Source organism: Camellia sinensis, chromosome 11 (assembly GCF_055761805.1).
Source record: "Camellia sinensis isolate YWXY chromosome 11, ASM5576180v1, whole genome shotgun sequence".
Lineage (NCBI taxonomy): Eukaryota > Viridiplantae > Streptophyta > Magnoliopsida > Ericales > Theaceae > Camellia > Camellia sinensis.
The window spans coordinates 14275305-14294383 of NC_138971.1; the positions used below are offsets into that span (position 1 = coordinate 14275305).

The following is a 19079-nucleotide window of genomic DNA, read 5'->3' on the forward strand; positions in this document are numbered from 1 at the left end:
AGATAGACTTGAGATCGGGTTATCATCAGTTGAGAGTGAAGGAGGAGGATATCCAGAAAACGACATTTCGTACACAGTATGGCCACTATGAGTTCCTAGTGATGCCCTTTGGATTAACCAACGTACCGACCTTGTTTATGGATTTGATGAATCGGATCTTTCGTGAGTTCCTAGACCGTTTTATAGTTGTCTTTGTTGATCACATTTTGATCTACTCACTCTCTGAGGAGGAACATGGAGAACATTTGCAGATTGTACTTGAGTTTCTTAGAGCACACAAGTTATATGCTAAGTTAGGAAAGTGTGAGTTCTAGTTGAAAGAAGATAAGTTCTTAAGCCATGTGGTATCCGTGGAAGAGGTAACTGTAGACTCTTCTAAGATAGAAATAGTGCAAGGAACCACCTAAGAATGCCTTTGAAATCCGAAGTTTCTTGGGGCTAGTCGGGTATTATCAACATTTTGTGAAAGATTTCTCTAGATTGGCCTTACCTTTAACTAGACTGACGAGGAAGGGGATTAAGTTTGTATGGAGTGAGAATTGTGAGAAATCGTTCCAAGAGCTTAAGGTTAGACTTACCACTGCTCCAGTGTTGATTATTTTGGAGAGGGTTTTGGGCTATTCTATGCATTGTGATGCATTTTGGGAAGGTTTGGGTTGTGTCTTGATGCAAAAGGGGAAGGTAGTAGCATATGGTTCATGTCAGTTGAAAACACACGAGAGGAACTATCCTACTTACGACTTAGAACTAGCAGTTGTGATCTTTGCTTTGAAGACTTGGAGGCACTACTTGTATGGTGAGAGGTTTGAGGTATTCTCTGATCATAAAAGTTTAGAGTATCTGTTTTCACAGAAGGATTTGAATTTGAGACAAAGAAGATGGATGGAGTTTATGGAGGATTACAACTTTGCGTTGTACTATCATTCGAGAAAGGCCAATGTTGTCGTAGATGTTTTGAGTAAGAAGTCCATTAGCAGTGTAGTGAGTATTGTCATCCAGGAATGGGAGATATTGGGTGCTATTGGCGAGTTTGACTTGCATCTTGACGAGTCCGTTGAGTCGGCTACTTTGTTTACCATAGTTACGCAACCTACACTTGTGAGCCGAGTTATAGAAGTACAATAGGGTGATCCCAAGTAGAATCTCTCCAGGGAAAGATATCTAGTGGGAAGGTAGAGAAGCGCTTGAATGATTATTCTGACTCAAGTGTTAGATATCTTGACCGTCTTTTTGTACTGGAGTCTTGTGGAAAGGAGGTACTCCTAGAATTTCACCATTCACGCCTTGTGGTACATCCGGGAGGCACAAAGATGTATCACGACCTTAGTCGCCAATTTTGGTGGAGGGGTATGAAGAGAGACGTAGCCTTGTTCGTTTCGAGGTGCCTTACTTGTCAATAAATGAAGGCCGAGCACCAGAGGCCAGTGGATTCGTTGTAATCATTGCCTATAGCCGAGTGGAAGTGAGAGCATGTCACGATGGATTTTGTTGTGGGTTTTTTGAGGACTCAACGGGGCAATGATGCCATATGGGTGATAGTTGATCGACTAACTAAGTCAGCACACTTTGTACATATACGTACGAGTGACTCTGTAGATTATCTTGCCGACCTTTATGTTAGGGACATAGTTTGACTTCACGGAGTCCCTGTGAATATTGTTTCCGATAGATATCCGCATTTCACGGCTCGGTTGTGGCAAAGCCTATAGCATGCCCTAGGCACTAGATTGATATTTAGCACCACCTATCATCCTCAGACTGATGGACAGTTAGAGCGTATCATCTAGATTCTAGAAGATATGCTTCGGGGTTGTATTCTTGACTTTAAGGGGTCATGGGAGAGACATTTTCCTTTAGTGGAGTTTTCCTATAACAATAGCTTTCAGGCGAGTATTGGTATGGCACCGTTTGAGGACTTGTATAGCTGACCGTGTAGATCTCCTGTGTGTTGAGTTGAGATAGGTGACGTATCTATGCTAGGTCCTGAGTTAGTTCGGGAAACAACAGAGAAGGTTACACTTATCCATAAGAGGTTGGTTTCGGCTCAAAATAGTCAGAATAGTTATGCCGACCGTAGGAAGAGACCGTTATCATTTGAGGTAGGAGATCACGTCTTCTTGAAAATATCACCTAGACGAGTTTGATGATGATTGGGAAAATCGGGAAGTTGTCTCCTAGATTTATTGGGCTTTTTGAGATCCCAGAGCGGATTGGGGAAGTAACTTATCGTTTGGCTTTGTCGTCACAGCGTTCCAAGGTTCATGACGTGTTTCATATCTATATGCTTTGGAAGTATGAGCCGAATCCATTACATGTGTTGGATTGGACTGAGTTGAAGATAGATGAGGATTCCTTGTATGAGGAAAGGCTGGTTAGATTCCTAGATACACGGGACCAAATCTTGCGAGGCAAGACAATTCCATTGCTAAAGGTGTCATGGAGATACCACAAGGTCAGGAAAGCAACTCAGGAATGTGAGACAAAAGTCCGTGAGAAGTATCCGGACTTATTTATTAATGTTTGAACTTGTATTAAACATCTTGATATGTTGATTTAATATAAACATTGTATATGTTTTGGAGATGTGAATTGTATATTCAATGTTGAAAACTTGTTTATCATTGTAATGAGAAAGATTGACCAGTTGATGGATATTGGTGATGAATTTGATTTACTATCATTGTAATTGGTTTAAACATGGTTTTGTTGTTTGATTTAAAATTTCGAGGACGAAATTCCTTAAGGGGAGAAGGTTATAGTGATTCTGGTTTTGACCCGACCCATTTGATGTTCTAGATCTGGGTTTCATTGTCTTATATCGTTGTTCGTGTTTTGTTTCTCCTTATTCCTTATTAAATTTGGTTATTGGAGTGTCTCAGTTGCATTTAGAACAGTGTGGTAGCTTGTTTTCAAAACTATTGTTGCCCAGAATTCTGCCTCTTCACTCGAGCGATGATTCCTGAGCTTGAGCAATCTTTGTGAACTTCTAATACTTTTACAGGTCTGCAGAGATACTGGGAGATGGCATTCTTCGCTCGAGCGGTCGTTCTTATGCTCAAGAGATGTTCCTTTGTCTGTAAAACTTCTAAGAGTTAGTATTCTTCGCTTGAGCAGTCACTTTGTGTGCTCGAGCGGTCCCATTTATTGTGTTTGGTTGCTTGAGTGACACTTCTTGCCCTCGAGCGCTTTGCGCATATATCAGTCCGTAAAGTCACCTTTTGGCTAACTTTTTCATTCCTCTCTCTCTCTGAACATTTCAAAAATCCTAAGTTAAGACTCTCTCTCTCTCTCTAGAACTCTCATTCTGTCTACAAACACACCTAGATCCATTGATTTTTCCATCCTAGTCTCTTTGAGAAAAAGGTAAAGCACTCCGAGAGCTTTCTTTTGATCGAAACAAAGTTGGGTTTCGGTGTTATTGAGATTCTATCACTCTCTCTCTTGCCTTCTAGCTTCAAGGTAGGGATATCTTTGTACTTTCTTATGATTTTTAACTTAATTATTTGTGTTTTTTAAACAATATTGTGATTTGGAGATTTTTGGACAAACCTAGGGTTTTGAGTTAAAATCAAAAAGAGGGGTTTTCAAATGAATTGTTGGAAATGATTGAGGAAATGTATTTATTGTGGAGTTATGAGAAAAGATGGATTTTTATCCTTAGGATTGATTTATAAAGAAAAAGGGATTTTGTTATAAATTTATCGAATGTTGGTTTTGTATAGATAAATGGAATTGATGTTGGATTTGTGAAATTGGTTTGACGTTGATGAGGATGACGGAGTTGGATATGTATTATCACTCCCATCTTGAGATTTTGGAAAGTATAACCTTATTGGAAATTTATTTATTTGTTTAGAGATATCTATTTTGGACTATCAGTGGAGGATAGTTATGATTGTTGTAGAAATTGTATGAGAACTAGGAGAAATGAAACTAATTTTTCATCTATTTGTATTGGGCATTGTTGCATATTTAATACATTGAAAATGTCTATTGTTTTGAGAAAAAATGGTGAATACCTTGGTGAATCTGGGTAGGAGATGTGGTTACGATATTATGTTGGCCTATGTGTCTTTGGTGAAAGTCCAGAAACCCGTGCAGTTAGGTGTCAAGCCTTCCTGTTAATACTGGTAAAAATAACAATTGGTAATGCTTGTATAGCCTGCTTGCAGGCACGAACCTAGGGATTCTCTGAGTTGTATTCACAATCTTGTTTTCTATTATAAAAGAAATTATTTCTTGAATTGTGATATAGACTTGACATTGCATAGTTTTGAAAGGAGATTGTAGACACCCCATTTTTGACCGCCCTTACGACTTGGACGCCACCTCTTGCGCACCTAATGATGAATTTGTATATGCTTGTCAAGTGCTCGAAGTTCTTAGAAAAATGCCACAGCTTTGAGCCTTCAACCTTATATACCTCTTGCCTTGTTTTGGACCAAAACCCTAGTTTATCACGCCTAAAAAACCCTAGGACCTGCCAGCCCCCTTTTGTGGGCTACCGGTCACTTGTGTGGCCTGCTAGCCACAAGTGTATTTTGGCAGAGATTTTGCCAACTGTGCCAGCTGTTTCCACTAATGCTTGCATCTGGTTACACGTATATGTATGGATGTTTCTGAGGGAGTTGCATGTTTTTCTATATATAGGAGACCTCTCATTCCATTTTTTAGGGTTGAACATTTTGGAGCAAAATTATCTCTCTCTCTCTCTCTCTACAACTCTCCCTCTCTCTCTTGCAAATTCTTAAGCTTTTGCAAGCTTTTGCCTATACACTCCAAACCAAACCTTGTGGTATTTGAGCTGAGGCACTTTTGAGCTTACTTTGAGCTCTTGAGGGTGTGTAAGTGTTGGTTTAACACTTGGAAAGGGTTCTCCTCTTCAAGAGGTATAAGTCTTGCCTTGTTGCTTTACTTTATTTGTTATTTTGCCTATTGTTTTTAGGCTGTCTAAACTCTGAAATTTTGGGCTGAAACTTATGGTGTAAGGCCAATAAGGGTGGAGGGTGACTCACCATTCTTTCTACCTAGCTTCTTAGGCCTTTACCCTTGTGTTTCCTACCTTGTTGTCACCTTTTTTTTGAGGTTTTTTATACTAAATCTTAAAGCTTTTTCAGTGGCTAAAACCATATTTTGAAGTCCCAAAAAAGCAGGGGGTAGCCTTCCCCCCTTGTTCTTGCTTACTAGCTTAACATGCTCCATGTTTTAGCTTATTGTTCTAATTTTTTTTGTTTTAATTTCAACATGTTTTAGGACTGTTTTAGGACTATTTTTGGTTGTTCATTGCATTTGAGCTTTGTATAGCATGCTTGTAGTGTAATTGTCCTCATAGGCTTGGTGGTTTAGGCCTTAGCCACCAACCTATTTGAGTTGATAGTGTTTATTTCTTACTTTCCATACTTGTAATCACCTTTAATCACCTCTGTAACCTCCCTCATTTCTTGGCTTTTTCTTTGCTTTGAAAGTTATTTCAAGCTACTTGTTTGTTTAAGCTTGAGATTGAGGTCTTATACTTAATGGTTTAATCCCTTTGGGGGTTCATTACCAACGACATGTCACTTCTCTCATGTCAAAAACAACACTTGGTGTGGTGTCCATTTCCATTAGAGGATTCAAAGCTCACTTTGAGACTTAATTAACTAAGGAATGGTTGGTAATTAAAATGAAGTAATAAAATGAGGATTAAAAGTGATGCAAGATAATAAGCAATTGGTGTTCAATCAGACGTTAATTGAACACATGAAAACTTCAGGCATTTCATACTTGCTAGTGATGAAATAGTTCAAGTCTCCAAGGTCAACCATTTCCCTTGATCAATCCATGATAGGGAGGAGGTTTGAGAGTCTTTTATGTTGCATTTATTGAACTTGCACACTTTGGTTCATAGGCCATCATGCAATGAAATTGCATCGATTGATGGTTTGTGAATCAAATTTACCACTCCTTTGAACTGTTTTGATGATAAGGAGGGGTAAGGAATACAAACATACCTTGAGAAATACCATGTTTGTGCTCTGTATGCTTTCTATTGCAGCAGGGGGAACCAAGCATCAATGGCCAACATGCCTTTATTTCTAGACGGCAGGCTATCATTTGTGGCTGGCCAGCCACAACTTTTGGCTTGCCGGCCACTTTTGTCAATTTGAGCAGCAGTGTTTTTGGAACAGAATAGAGTAGTGGCTGAGGGGAAAGATGTTCCACTGTGCAACAGAAGCATTCTGGCTGCAGAACAGTGTGCTTTTCGGGTGGAAATCCGCGTATGCATAAGCATCCCTCGCTTTCTGGGGCTAATTAGTTAATTTAATTACTTTGTTTCATGTTGTATTCATGTTGTAATTAATTAGTTAGCTAGTTAGAATTTTGTAATTAATTAATTAGTGTAATTAATTAGTTAGTTCCAATTTGCAATAATTAGCTAGAATAGTTAATTAGTTGTGATGTTATAATAACTAGCAAACATAGTTAGTTTATTCGGTTTGTACTAATTAGTTAATTCGTTTTGTAATAGCTAGTTAATTATCTTAGCTAGATTATTCATTCAAACCCTCCTGCGCAAGGGCACAATTGTGATAATGTGTATGTCTTCTAACCCCACGTCTTTCTCCCTTTTATTTACCTGCTTATGATGGTTAGTTTAGGGCATCATGTTTTGTTTAGCATCTCTCATGCCTTGCATCCATTGTCTTGCATGCATTAGGCTCGGTGCATTATTCTAATTTGCATTGTTATTGCTTACACTTCTTTGAATACGTGCTTAGACCGCATGTTATCAAATTGATTCACATGCCATATTAGTAGTCGAGCCTAGTAATTGAATATCGCATGCGCTGCATTAGTCATTTTGCATCCGTAGGATCATGTATTTTTTCTAACTCTTTTATTTCTTTTGGCTTGGTGTACTAGGTGAGCTCTTTTGTGTTTTCATTGTATGTTAGTGTTACCATGTCTAGCATGCTTGCCATGACGCTAAATGCTTAATTGATAAACTGCTTGAATGCCTGTGGATGAAGGCTAATTGCTTGAATTGGAACTATTTGAGTAAAGTACATATGCGATCACTTTTTCAAGTGGTACATATTCAAAAATAAACATAAAATCAAAATGTTTCAATTCTTGCAAAATTAGTCTATACTTGTGTAGATAAGATTCACATCATGATTAAAAGAGACCAATCTTTGATTGGGCGAGCGGGGGTGCTCAATTCATGACCGTCCCCTCTCGTACCTAAGTTCCTGAGCCGAGACAATCTTGGTGATGACGGACACGTGGACTTTGGCACGAGTCATGGGTTTTCTAAATTTCTCAAAAATATTTAGGTGGCGACTTTGTATCTAGCAAAGCAGTCTATTTTTGGTATTTTTATTCAAAATTGATTTTTCAAATTTTTTTTCAGATTTGGGCTCTTTGGTGTTTATCTATTTCACATTGCACTTGTGAGATTAGATTCAGAACCACGGAAGTCCAATACTGTAGGGCTTATCGTCTTCCAAAAGGAGTGTGAAAAGTCGAGCTACAGAGATATAAAATGTTTGCCGCACGAGCATTGCATGTGCATTCACTTTATATTTTTGTTAAGATTCATAAATTGTGTTAGAGTATTTCTACTGAGCTTTGGCTTACCTTATGTAGGAAAACCATTTTCAGGTGCTGATGATATGCCTCCACCAAGAACATAGCTTGGAAAGAACTTAGAGCTGAAGGCTTCATTTTGTTTATTTGTTGTATTTCTTTCTGTACAAGCCTACGGTTTTAACTGTATTGAGCTTGGACTCATTTTTATTGTAACCAAGTATCGTCTTGGAAGGTTGTAGCCTTTAAGGTATTTTATTACCTGTTTTGCTAAGATTTCATATCTTTTGTCTATAACACATGCTATAGATTTAGGGTTAGGACTCATGAAAGTATAACCGCATGTGTTACATTTTGTACATTCGAGATCATATGAAATGGAAGAGCATTATATTCTGTATTGTATCTTTATTTCATTATTATCATGAGATGGTTTTATTGCTAGTTATTTCGAGGCGTTACATTTCCAATGTAATCTTTGTATTTGAGTGTGACGTTGGGTGTTTTTGTTACAAGTTCTTCGAAGGTAACATTTTGTACTACTCTTTCAAGACGCTGCTCACAACAAAGAAGCAGGTTAGGGTTCCTAATTGATTCTGTAATTCAAAATTTTATATCATAACTTGAATACACTACTGATTAATTTAGAAATGTTCAGTACATCTCTCCCTATATATATATACATTTGATGTTCTATTTGTTTAATCGGTACAGATCTTGTCCAGATCTAGATCTGTTGACTCTTCATCATCCAGATGCACCGTTAAACAGATTTATTGACTCTTCATTTGTTGAACAAATCTCATCTCTTTCTCTCTTGATCTATTTTATTTTTTATTTTTTATGTAAGTTTAGATCTGTTATTGTTGTTGTTGTTGTTGATTAGTGTAATGGTCTCCAAACTTTTCTTTTTATTTTTTATTTTTATTTTTTATGAATCTGTGGTGCAACAGATTAAAAAAAAAATAAAATTGAACAAGTAATAAAATTTGGATGGATAGATTAAAACAGATAAGTGAAAAAATTGAACATATAAGCAATTTCAACAGATATATATTCCAATATATAGATAAGTTAAAACTAAGAATTTCAACACATACACACACACAGAGAAAACAGAGGTGTAAAAATTCAACAGATTAGGGGTAAATTTCAATAAATAGCAAGATTTAAAATAGATAAGGGGAAAAAAATTAAAAAGATAAGGTAAAAAAAATTGAACACAGAGAAAAAACATTGAATGGATAGGGAAAAAATTTGAACAGATAGGAAAATTTGAACAGATAGGAAAATTTTTGAATAGATAGGGAAAATTTTTGAATAGATAGGGAAATTTTTTGAACAGGCAGTGAACAAAAGTCAACAGATAGATTAATGGGTAAAATTATAAACAAAATGTCATCCAAAACCAAGAAAGGGACTTCTCATCAAATTATTTCACAAATGGTAAATTTCTCACTAATAAAAAATATCCACTAAACCTAATACCTTATACCCTCCTTAGTTTGGACTTTTCAATAATTATCCCAATAAAATTTGAGTAATGACAATGGATCTACCTTGATTTAACTCAAAATTTAAATAAAATTCAATTTAATATAAATTTGAGTAAAGGAAATTTTAGAGACATTTTATTCAAATTTAAGTTTGAATCAAGATTTGAGTGAAAATTTATTATGATATATGATTTTTGGCTATTATGATAGCGTAATCTATTATAACATTCGATTTTCTCACAAATAATTATAAGAGTTGAATTTGAGATCTTACACTATAAAAATTGTTACACAATCACTGGGTTAAATGTCTTGCTTAGAACTATTGTTAATTATAATCTATTATGATCAGTAACATATATTTGCTTTTTAGATTCAATTATAAAGAGTTTTCTTATTTTATTATCAATCAATAAGAAAGTAATTATAAATATAAAAAGGGCTGGACTTCCCTCCAGTTGGACGGGAGGCTGTTGTTGGGCCCGTAGAGGTTCACTACGGATTCCGTTTCGATAATCCGAACAGTTCAATGTGTAAAACTTGTCAAGTACTATATGCCTGTAAAAAATCACGTTGATCAGATATTAATAGCTATCTTATCGGAATTCATGTTAATGTTTGGACAATCCATGTACATGTATGTCATATTTTATTTATATGATTACAAGAGTAATTGGAATTCATGTTAATGTTTGGACAATGATGGACATTAGCTGTAATAGTTATTGTGCTCTCACTTGTGGTTTTTCCCTGTACAAAGGTTAATGAACACATTTTATGCGTATGTGATGGTCCAGTAGTGGCTTTAGTACATTAGAAGATCGTACTATATGCACAAGGCACCGGCTTATAACATGGCATATCACGTACTCAATCAATCCAAATGTTAAAGACATTTTGTTCGTTGTTCAGATCAGAGACATGATTATTTAGGACTTGTTGTTTTGACCAAATGCTGGTTATGATGGTTTGAACACTAGTATACACAAGACAAGAACACAAGAAATGCTTAAAGTCAAATAGAACAGTGGTTTGGCTTCCTTCAACCCCGAGCTTTTTTCTTTCTTAAATACTGCCATGTTGCGATACTGAAAGAAGCAAGGGCACCCTTCATTGACTTGCCATTTTCCTCCTTTTTGCTATGATCGGCTTCCTTTTCATCAGCATTTGTATTGTTAAGAACGAACAGCCGGTTCAAGAATGTTTCCAGCCTCGGCCTTCTCAAGTGCAGCCTTTTCAAAAGTTGCACAATTGTTGAAATGTTTTCCTCTAGCTCCCTTTCACTGAAAGATTAATAATAAAAAAAATCTGACAGTTGTGCATACCATAACATGAAAATAGTTACAATCTATGTAACACAAGCATGATCACATGGCATGATTGATTTTAAAAAAAATACAAGACACGATATGATTAGAAAGTCTATGTAAAGCATGATGCACCAAAATGTAAATTTTATTGCAGTAACTTCAACAAGTCACTAAAAAAGGACAATATTACAAGAATAAAATCTTATCGTACGATGCAGAGTTACAATGTCAAAATGAATTAATAGAACGATCATGTCCCGCTAGAATAAAAAACTATGGGGAAATGAATGGCATAATTCACATTAGAGTGAAGCAAATTATGCCCATTTCAAATGCAACTATAAACAAACCACATGCAAATATTTATCCATAAATACCAAATAAATAAATTGATAAATATTTATGAATAGAAGTAAATCTAGGAGGGCTTTAAAAAATGAAAAGTTACATTTAAACCCACCTCATATCCAGTGCAGAAGACAGCTGCTTCAATTCATCAAGCATGCAGTTTGCTTCAACAAGAAGGTTTCCATCCTCATCACCCCAAGTCTTCTTCTCAAAGGCTTTAAACAAAGCAGCAGATACAAAGTTTATACCATTCTCTACCTCCACCTAAAAAAGATATACAAGGAAAATAAAAAATAAAAAAATCAAATTTAGATCCAAATCCTTTTAACATTCAATAATGTCAATCAATTTGGCATTTACCTTTAACTTTGAGGCACTAGACACAAATTTTGTAACGTTTCCATCTCCTGCGTTGTCCACCGACATTAAAGCATCAGATATTTGCACAAAGAGTCCAAAGTACATTTGCACGTCGCCTTCATTTATATTCTGACTGTTCATCTTGAGATCTGCCATGGCAGCTAAGTTTGAAGGTGGAGCCTTAGATGTCTCCCCCTGATTGTGATTAGCTCTATCCACTTCAACCGCTGCAGTTTGACCTCGAGGAGCTTTGCTGTTAATAGGAAACAACAATCTCATGATGTCCTCTCTTCTCCGGGAAAGTCTCATGTCCACAAAAATGGCATCAGGACATGAAAATTTCGAACAATTTTCTCCCAAGCTCGCTATAACAAGAGGATTCCCAATCTTCTTGCACGCTTCTGCTAGTACATTTACATCTATTTTCACATGATTCCTCCTCCTAAGGACATCATAGAATTCCGGCGGTAGCCCCTTAGTAATATCACTCCTCCCCATCAAATCAACAAGTAAATCTAGATACTTTCCAGTTCCACAGTTCACACAAAGCAAGCACAATGTAACCATCAATCTCAACAACAGCAGTGGATAGTAATGATTGAAATTGATATGAGATTTTTTAATCCACTCTGCTGTATCTTGCTGCTTGTACAAGAAATCCTTGATTATGGTAGCCACAAAATCATAAATGCAGCTCATAGAAAATCGATTGTCAGTTACTAAATTAGCAGTTCTGATGGCATTTGATTGCTCGCAAATAAGCCATTCAACAAACGAAGATTTTGTGGTGAGAAGGAATCCTTGAAAGCCAGATGCAAATATCAAAAGTCGCTCTATAAGATACAAGAAACAACTAGGCGATATATAGTCAGCTTGTCTCCAGTTGGCATTATAATAAGTATCTTTCAAAGCTTTGTAGAACTTGTATACAGAATACACCGCTCTTGGAGCCTCACAGGAATTGCCTGATGCAGATTCCTGCACAATTTCTGAATTTATGTTTCCACTTAGCTCCTTAATGAATCCACCCCAAGGTGAATTCTTTTCAAAACTTTTTGCAATCTTGTTGTATAGTTCATCAGTTGGCTTTCCTGAACCAAGCCATATCATCAAAATCCTCCCAATTTGGCCATAGGTTAGGTCACCCTTGATGTTTTCAAGAATAACCTCCTCAAGAACGTTCCGGGAAAGCTCACTCCCTCTTAGAGAAATCATACTCTCTGTTAATGATTCCCGCCAATCTAAAGTAAACACATTCTCTAAGTATGCAGTAGATAGGTTGAGAAAACTTTGCAAAGTTTGAGTTTCATGGTACTTGTATGAAACATACTTGGACCCCAAAAAAGAGTTTGTTAACTCAAAGATATAAACGAGAGGCATGCTTTGGCAAAAAACAGACATTGAATTTGAAGTTGCAAGCTTATGAAGTGCCTTGAGAGTTTCCAACACCTTCATACCAACAGAAAGCAATTCTGAGCGCCAATGAGTCTGAGCGGCGGAAACAAAATGGCGTGCATCAGCAGAAACCAACTTTCCATTTCTGTGAAGAAATCTGTCATCAATTTCCCTCACCCAATCAGCATCAGCATTGAGAAAATGGATACTGGTATTACCATTTTTCAACTGTCTCTTCCGCACACCAAAGTAATTCAAACAGAAGTCTCCATAGCTATAATATTCATCAGCATCATGAGTTTCAAGACAAGCTAGGTACTTGAAGATATACTCAATCTTCTCTTTCCAAAGATTCCAAAAGCAAATCAGCGTTACAACAGACACCTGGTTATGTGAAATGCTTTCTTGTGAATGCTTCATCAAATCCACTACTAAGTCATATTCCCAATCATACTTCGAGGTACTTGGCTGCAGATGAATATCCAGAATTTTTCTTATGGATAAGATTTCACCTCTGAGGCTTTTATTACCACGGGAAGCGTTCAAATACTGACTCAACTGGAACAAGTTAGATTGTTCAGTTGATAAAATGTTAGCCTCGGTGCAAACAAACTCATAGAAGATGTCTGAATCTTTCTTTGCAAACGACTTGGCTTTAGCTAAAATCTCCTCCTTTTGCAAAAAGCACTTTAGTGGCCAACCTCTGCTTCCAGATGCCCACAGAGAATTGGAGAAAACGTACCTTAAAATAAGCTTCGATGCCTCTTTAAAATGTCCAGCCTTCCCAATCAGATCAGCCTTGCGTAGAACATCTCCCCTTAGCTCTGCAACCTTTGCAGCCTCCAAAAAATTTCCCGATTCTTCTTCCATCACTAAAAGCTCATCGAGGCAATCCAAAGACTTCAAGAAGTTGCGAACTGAATCCATCGAGTGAAAAGCTCTCACAAATTTCATCATGGATCTATTATCTTTCAGTTCATAGTAATTAAGTGCGCAACTCTCAAGAAACTGTTGTTCAATTTTGTTGATTTCTTCACTTCTTTTGACCATCATACCATTGTCTCTATGGGCATCTTGTTTCCAGCCTTGAATGTATTGTAAACCCATGTCGAAAAGCTTTCCTTTGGTGCAAACAGACAAGCACTCTGAAAAATATTTTCCACAGGCATACACTTTAGCTGCAAGTTTATAACTACCTGCCAGAGAGAAACATTCCCCTGCTTTGTTCAGCTCAGTTTCCCCACACTTTTCCAAATAAATTCTTCCTGCCAAGTTAGAAAATTACAACCTAGATGTCAAAACTTTGTTAACCCAAAAGTGCATTTAAACTTCAAAATTAAATGTTGGAGACTTGGAAAATACAACTAGAATGACAAAACATGATGAAGACAAACTAGAGCAGGCAAATAATGCTCCAACCTTACAAAGGAAAAACACGAAATGAAATTTGAGTGCTCTTGTTTTGGAGCATAGTAATGACCTAGAAATTTGGCAAGCAAGAGAACCTCAAGGTTTATCTTAGTTTTTCAGCAACATTAAATTATTGGGAAATGATATTCACACTCCACATTTGCCTCCATATTTGGCCATGTAAAAATATCTCCTCATGCCAAACAAAATATATTAATTTGCAAGTGCACACAAACAGAGAAAAAAAGGAAAATTACTATAAAAAAAAGAAAGAAAGAAGAAGCTATCATTCAAACATTCTGTCCAATGATCTTGTTGTGTATAACATAATCAAAAAAAATTCATATTGGTAAAAAAGGTAACCCTAAACCCTAAAATAATTTTAAGATAAAAAATTCATCAGTTAGCTACTTATCAAAAACAATAATTTAGGGTATGCATTTCATGACGGAAACGGTTATGCATTTGTGATTCTCCTCTGAAAGGAATCTACCCATTATCCCAACGTGTACTAGTATAGTATAGGTCAAATTATCTGATTAGTTAAAAGTCACGATTTGTCTGTATTTTTCAAGGGAAGTACCATCTTATGAAATCTAAAAATCATAAGCCACTAAATAGTGTTAAGTTGCATGAACTATATTGCAAACAATATTTTCAAATTAACAAAAAAATTAATTGAAAAACAAATGAACAGAAAACAATACCTGCTCTTTCATATTCCCCCGAGTCACAAAAACATTCAGCAGCTGACTTAGCCATACCTATAGAATCAAATAACTCAGCAGCTTCCCTAAGAACCGTGCAAGCCCCTTCAGGATTTGAACCACACATACGATCTGCATTTGCTTTAAGGCCAGAAGCCTTGGCCCTTTTTCCCCACATCGTGTCTCCAGCCCTTTCAAAGCACATCGTTGCCCTCTCATAGTTATTCTCATGATAGAGCTAAAGAACACAAAAACAATACACGTGTAAGAAAAATCATGATATGATTTTAAAAAGAAAAATAGTGTGCTAAAATTAAAATATGGAGCAATCAAGCAGACCTTGATACCCCGTTTCTTCCACTCTTCTGGGCTACTTGCAACTTGCATTGCCTGTGCAAGTGAATCGTCCAATTTCCTTACTTGGACAAGGCACTTCTTCTTCCAATAGTCAAACATAGGCTTCGAGAGCTCCTCAGTATTCTCACAAATCCACAACCTTTGCCTCGTACGAGTAATTGCCACATATAGTTGCTTCAGTTCAGAACACAAGACATTATGTCTTTCCTCATCAAATTTTGGATAGGACCTGCAAGTACCATCAAGCATTCCTTGTTCTTCCATAAATTCATATATTACTCTCCATTGATTTTTTAGAGGTGACGAGCCGAAAAAGTTGTACAATAACACATCCTATAAATGATAAGAAATGAATCAAATAAGTAAAATATGAAAGACATATAAAAAGAACAGACAAATAAATAAAATATAAATAAAAACTAATAGTCACCTGAAACTCTAGACCCTTACATTCCACAATAGTCAAAACAAGTGCCTGCTTTCCAACATAGTCAGATATTTCCTTGCTGGCACAATCATCTCGTACTAATATGACCTGCTCGGCGCCAAAGCCAACTATGTCCCCACTGACATTTCCACTCTTTCCAAAAATAGTTACAATTGCATTTTCATCATTTCCAGACTCAATAAGAATCGGAGCTTCACCGTATATAAGACTTGTCTCGGGTTCCAAAACATCAATAGAATGACGAAAGTAACGGTAAAGAAGGTTAATGACACTTTGTGCTAATCTAAGCACACCATCATGGGTACGGAAGTTCTGGTAAAGGCCGAAAATGTTTGATAGATATCCTTTCTCCTTTGTTCCAACAAATGCACGGCCTCTTGATTCCATCACGAACTCATTGTAGAATAGAGATCGTATATCTTCGAATCTAAAATCAATTCCCCTTGCAATAGTCTGCGCTGTGTCACCCGCAAAAACAAAGCCCTCGTCCACATTTCGGCAAATATACTTGAAAAGAGAAATTTGTCTCATTGTAAGATCTTGTTAGAATTTCCCATCTTTACCTTCACCTACTCCACTACACACTCCACTTCACCTACCTCCACTTCACCACACACTCCACTTCACCTAACCCACTATCACCTCCACTACACCTACTCCACTACACACTCCACTTCACCACACACTCCACTTCACCTAACCCACTATCACCTCCACTACACCTACTACCACATTTTCTTCTATATATAGATTGTATAGGAATTGTAATTAATCAATCTTGTAATACATCAAGATATCCATCAATAATACAATTTATTCTCTTTCTCTCTCTATCAATATTTCTAACATGGTATCAGAGCAAGGTTAACAACCTACTCATTTTGCTTCACCGGCGGGCGGCAGCCTCGCCTTGGCCGCCCGCCGGACCTCTACCTATTCCATCTCTAAACAGTATTTTCGCTACATATAGATTTCCATCTCTAAACAGTACACTTGCTGCACATGCTCCTCCATTTACTCCCTGACTAAGAAATTCCTTATCAGTGTCCAAATAGCCGCTATGTATGGCTGCTTCTAACTGATCTTCTTCGTCTCTGACAAATTCAAGTGCTTTCACAATGTTCTTTCCCAGATTTTCAGCAACATAATCTGCTACCTTCTCAGAAACTCAACTTCCTTGAAAAGTGTTACCCGAGAAAAGCTGAGGAGACGTGGGGACATCCAATTTTCAGTTGTTGATAACCTGTCTGTTGCTTCTTCACCAGTAAGCCCCATGGATGCATCTGGTTCAAATCTTTCTGGAAAGGATAAACATCCAGAAGCTACTGGAATGGGCTTATTCTCTCCAAATTTGTTGGAATCACTTGGCAAGTCTGGTACACCACCCTTTTTATGCCCAGGATCTCAAGAACCTTCAATGGGCTCATCCCTTTTTTCTCCCTATTATTGTTGGTGCCCTCCTATGGCATCAATTTTTCAATACACAGTAAAACCTCCACAACTGCCTATGTCATTCACTGAATCACTATCTTTACCTCCACTTTCTTCTTTACTACCAGCTACAAGGTCTTCTAGTGTGTTGACACCAATATCACCTCTTAATGTGTCTGATCTCCCCCCTCTGGATTTTCCTACTTTGCTGCCTGAGCCACTGGTCAGGTTGCCACTATCTAGATCAAGTTCACCCCAGATCCTACCATTCACACCTCTAATGTGTGACCCTATTGTTCATATTCCAGTCATTGATGTTTGTTCCTCAGGCCAGTCTATCCCAGTTGGTGGTCTTGCTTACTATGTCACTGCACCATCAAACTTGGCAGACATGGCAGCCAATCCCTTTCATGCTCTCTTCTATTTAGAGTTCATGCTGTCAGCCTGTGCACTGTTCTCAAAAAACTTGGATTGAGGTTTCTGGATCTTCTGCTAAAGATGTGGCCAAGCAACTTAAGGAGCAACAATTTTTCTGTTGATTTTTCTGCATTACCACACCTACCATTCGAGTTTGCACAACACCCATATTTTATTCATCTCAGGGATCAACCCCGATCACATTGTTACACAAAAAAAAAAAAAAAAAAAAAAAAAAAAAAAAAACAAACAAACAAACAAACAAACAAACAAAACAACCACATCCACTGGCGGATTTTTTTCTTCTCTACTCTGCAGCCGGTCTCTTCTTCTTGCCTCCGTCCTGGGCGGCCCTTGACGGTACTGCCTCCGTGTTTCCCACTCCACTGGGCATGATCACTACTCCCTGCTCCTCCACTGCAGCATATGTTGGCCCTCCAAATCGGAACATCACGGTGGCCTTCCGCTCCAGCTCCTTATTTTCCGCCTTAAGCACACTTATCTCTGCTCGCGCATCCTTATACATGCATTGGAGCAGAGCCAGCTGGGAGTTTAACTGTTGCACCTCATTTGTCCTGCTCTGCAGCCGGTGCGACAAATTTGTGACCGCAGTCATGGTTTCCACGCATGACTTCAGAGTATACTGATTGGCCTCAATATCAGTTTGCACCGCCATTTTTTGCTCCACCGACCGCATCGGAAAGTTCAACGGAGCAAAACCAGAGGTGTTTGGTTGAGGTTCACTGGCCACCACACCAGTTATTTCTCTTGTGGACTCATTCAGTTCTGGAAAGAGCGTAAGCAGCCCACGGGAAGAGGAGGCCATGTTCTGGTTAGCTGGACGGGAAGAAGAGGCCATGTTATGAGTTGCTGAGTTTTTCAGAGCAGGGTTGGTTACAGTGTCTCTCTCAGAAATCTCTCTCAGAATACAGCGTATTACAGAGTTTCTCTCTCAGCAGAGGAAGAATTTTTCAGAGGTTTCTCTCAGTTTTTCTGTCTCAGCTTCTGCCTCAGCCTCAGCCTTCGTCTTGGTTAAATAGCCAAGGCAGCCACGCGCATCGCGCGCCTCTTGCCACCAGCCGACAAACGGGCACGCAAGCCAAGGCGCCCACGTGCCTCGCCATCATGTCCGGCACACCTTTTGATGAATTGGGCACGCCTTTTGATGGCACGCCTTTTTATGGATTGGGCACGCCTTTTGATGGCACGCTTTTTGAAAGATTGGGCACACCTTTTGAGGGTGCGACTTTTTAAGGGTCCGACAAGACTCTGTAAACTGTCCCGACATTGATTCCGGTTAGCTCCTTTAAGGGTCCGACAAGACTCTGTAAACTGTCCCGACATAGATTCCGGTTAGTTTCTACAAGGGTCCGACAAGACTCTGTAAACTGTCCCGACATAGATTCCGGTTAGTTTCTACAAGGGTCCGACAAGACTCTGTAAACTGTCCCGACATTGTTTCCGGTTAATTTCTACAACGGTCCGACATGACCCCATAAACTGTCTTCTACAACGGTCCGACATGACCCCATAAACTGTCTTCTACAACGGTCCGACATGACCCCATAAACTGTCTTCTACAACGGTCCGACATGACCCCATAAACTGTCTTCTACATCGGTCTGACACGACCATACAGTGTCTCCTATCCTTTTTTATTTTTATGTATTTTCTTGTTTTGTTACTCTCTCCAAACTCAAGTTGGTTAGTTTCTCTCCTCCTTGAGTTTGCGGGGGGCTGTTAGAATTTCCCATCTTTACCTTCACCTACTCCACTACACACTCCACTTCACCTACCTCCACTTCACCACACACTCCACTTCACCTAACCC

General features: G+C 38.1%; 1 protein-coding gene across 1 annotated transcript; it reads right to left on the reverse strand.

Annotated features, from left to right (window-relative positions):
* Window positions 1–9896: 9896 nt before the first annotated feature.
* On the reverse strand, window positions 9897–15937 carry LOC145801864 (uncharacterized). Its single transcript, XM_082893627.1, has 6 exons — window positions 15383–15937; window positions 14935–15285; window positions 14596–14833; window positions 11084–13743; window positions 10836–10987; window positions 9897–10348 (listed from the first exon to the last, which is right to left on the reverse strand). The coding sequence occupies exons 1-6, from the start codon at window positions 15929–15931 to the stop codon at window positions 10108–10110; spliced, it is 4191 nt and encodes a 1396-aa protein (XP_082749753.1). The 5' UTR covers window positions 15932–15937; the 3' UTR covers window positions 9897–10107.
* Between the last annotated feature and the right edge of the window lie 3142 nt (window positions 15938–19079).

Bases quoted from the DNA above. Each gene is read 5' to 3' on its own strand.
- LOC145801864 (XM_082893627.1), bottom strand. From the start codon at position 15,931: ATGAGACAAATTTCTCTTTTCAAGTATATTTGCCGAAATGTGGACGAG. The intron at 15,286-15,382 runs GTGACTATTAGT...TATCATTTATAG, and splicing joins GTAAGGGTCTAGAGTTTCAG to GATGTGTTATTGTACAACTT. The intron at 14,834-14,934 runs GTCTGCTTGATT...TGTGTTCTTTAG, and splicing joins GGAAGAAACGGGGTATCAAG to CTCTATCATGAGAATAACTA.